The sequence below is a fragment of the Buceros rhinoceros genome, unplaced genomic scaffold (genome assembly GCF_000710305.1).
Source record: "Buceros rhinoceros silvestris isolate BGI_N320 unplaced genomic scaffold, ASM71030v1 scaffold25354, whole genome shotgun sequence".
NCBI lineage: Eukaryota > Metazoa > Chordata > Aves > Bucerotiformes > Bucerotidae > Buceros > Buceros rhinoceros.
Genome location: NW_010410344.1, coordinates 1,159 through 1,506, shown reverse-complemented (window position 1 = coordinate 1,506; position 348 = coordinate 1,159). Strand labels below are relative to the sequence as shown.

At 67.5% G+C, this 348-nt stretch overlaps 1 protein-coding gene across 1 annotated transcript in view; it reads right to left on the bottom strand.

Moving 5' to 3' along the window:
* Nucleotides 1-82: 82 nt before the first annotated feature.
* COG8 (component of oligomeric golgi complex 8) overlaps nt 83-348 on the bottom strand; it is a gene marked incomplete at both ends in the record, with an annotated part of 1,414 nt that continues 1,148 nt past the window's right edge. Inside the window, 2 exon segments of the mRNA XM_010135591.1 lie at nt 83-186; nt 189-348. The exon segment at nt 189-348 is cut by the window's right edge and continues 13 nt beyond it. Coding sequence (XP_010133893.1) covers nt 83-186; nt 189-348 — 264 coding nt within the window.

Here is a 348-nt window from a genome sequence, read left to right as displayed (position 1 = left end):
CTCTGTTCCAGGAACACTCAGGGCAGGGAGGGCCCGTCTCCGTGTTCTCTGGGCTCACCAGTTCTGTCCCCCAGCCCCTCACCTGGCCCAGCGCATCCTCCAGGCAGGTGGTGACGTCCTGGGCCAGGGCGATGGCACAGCAGAGCCGCAGGTCGTTGAAGGCGACGAGGAGGCCATTGAGGAAGCGGGTGGGAAGTCCAGCAGCACCATGGGTGGCTGCAGCGTCCCCGGCTGGGCCACCGGCAACGGCACCCCTCCGCCACCCCCCAGGATGGCCGGGGCCGAGATGAGCGTGTAGGAATTCATCTCCGCCCGGAACTTCTCCACTGCCTCCTCCACCGCCTTCCT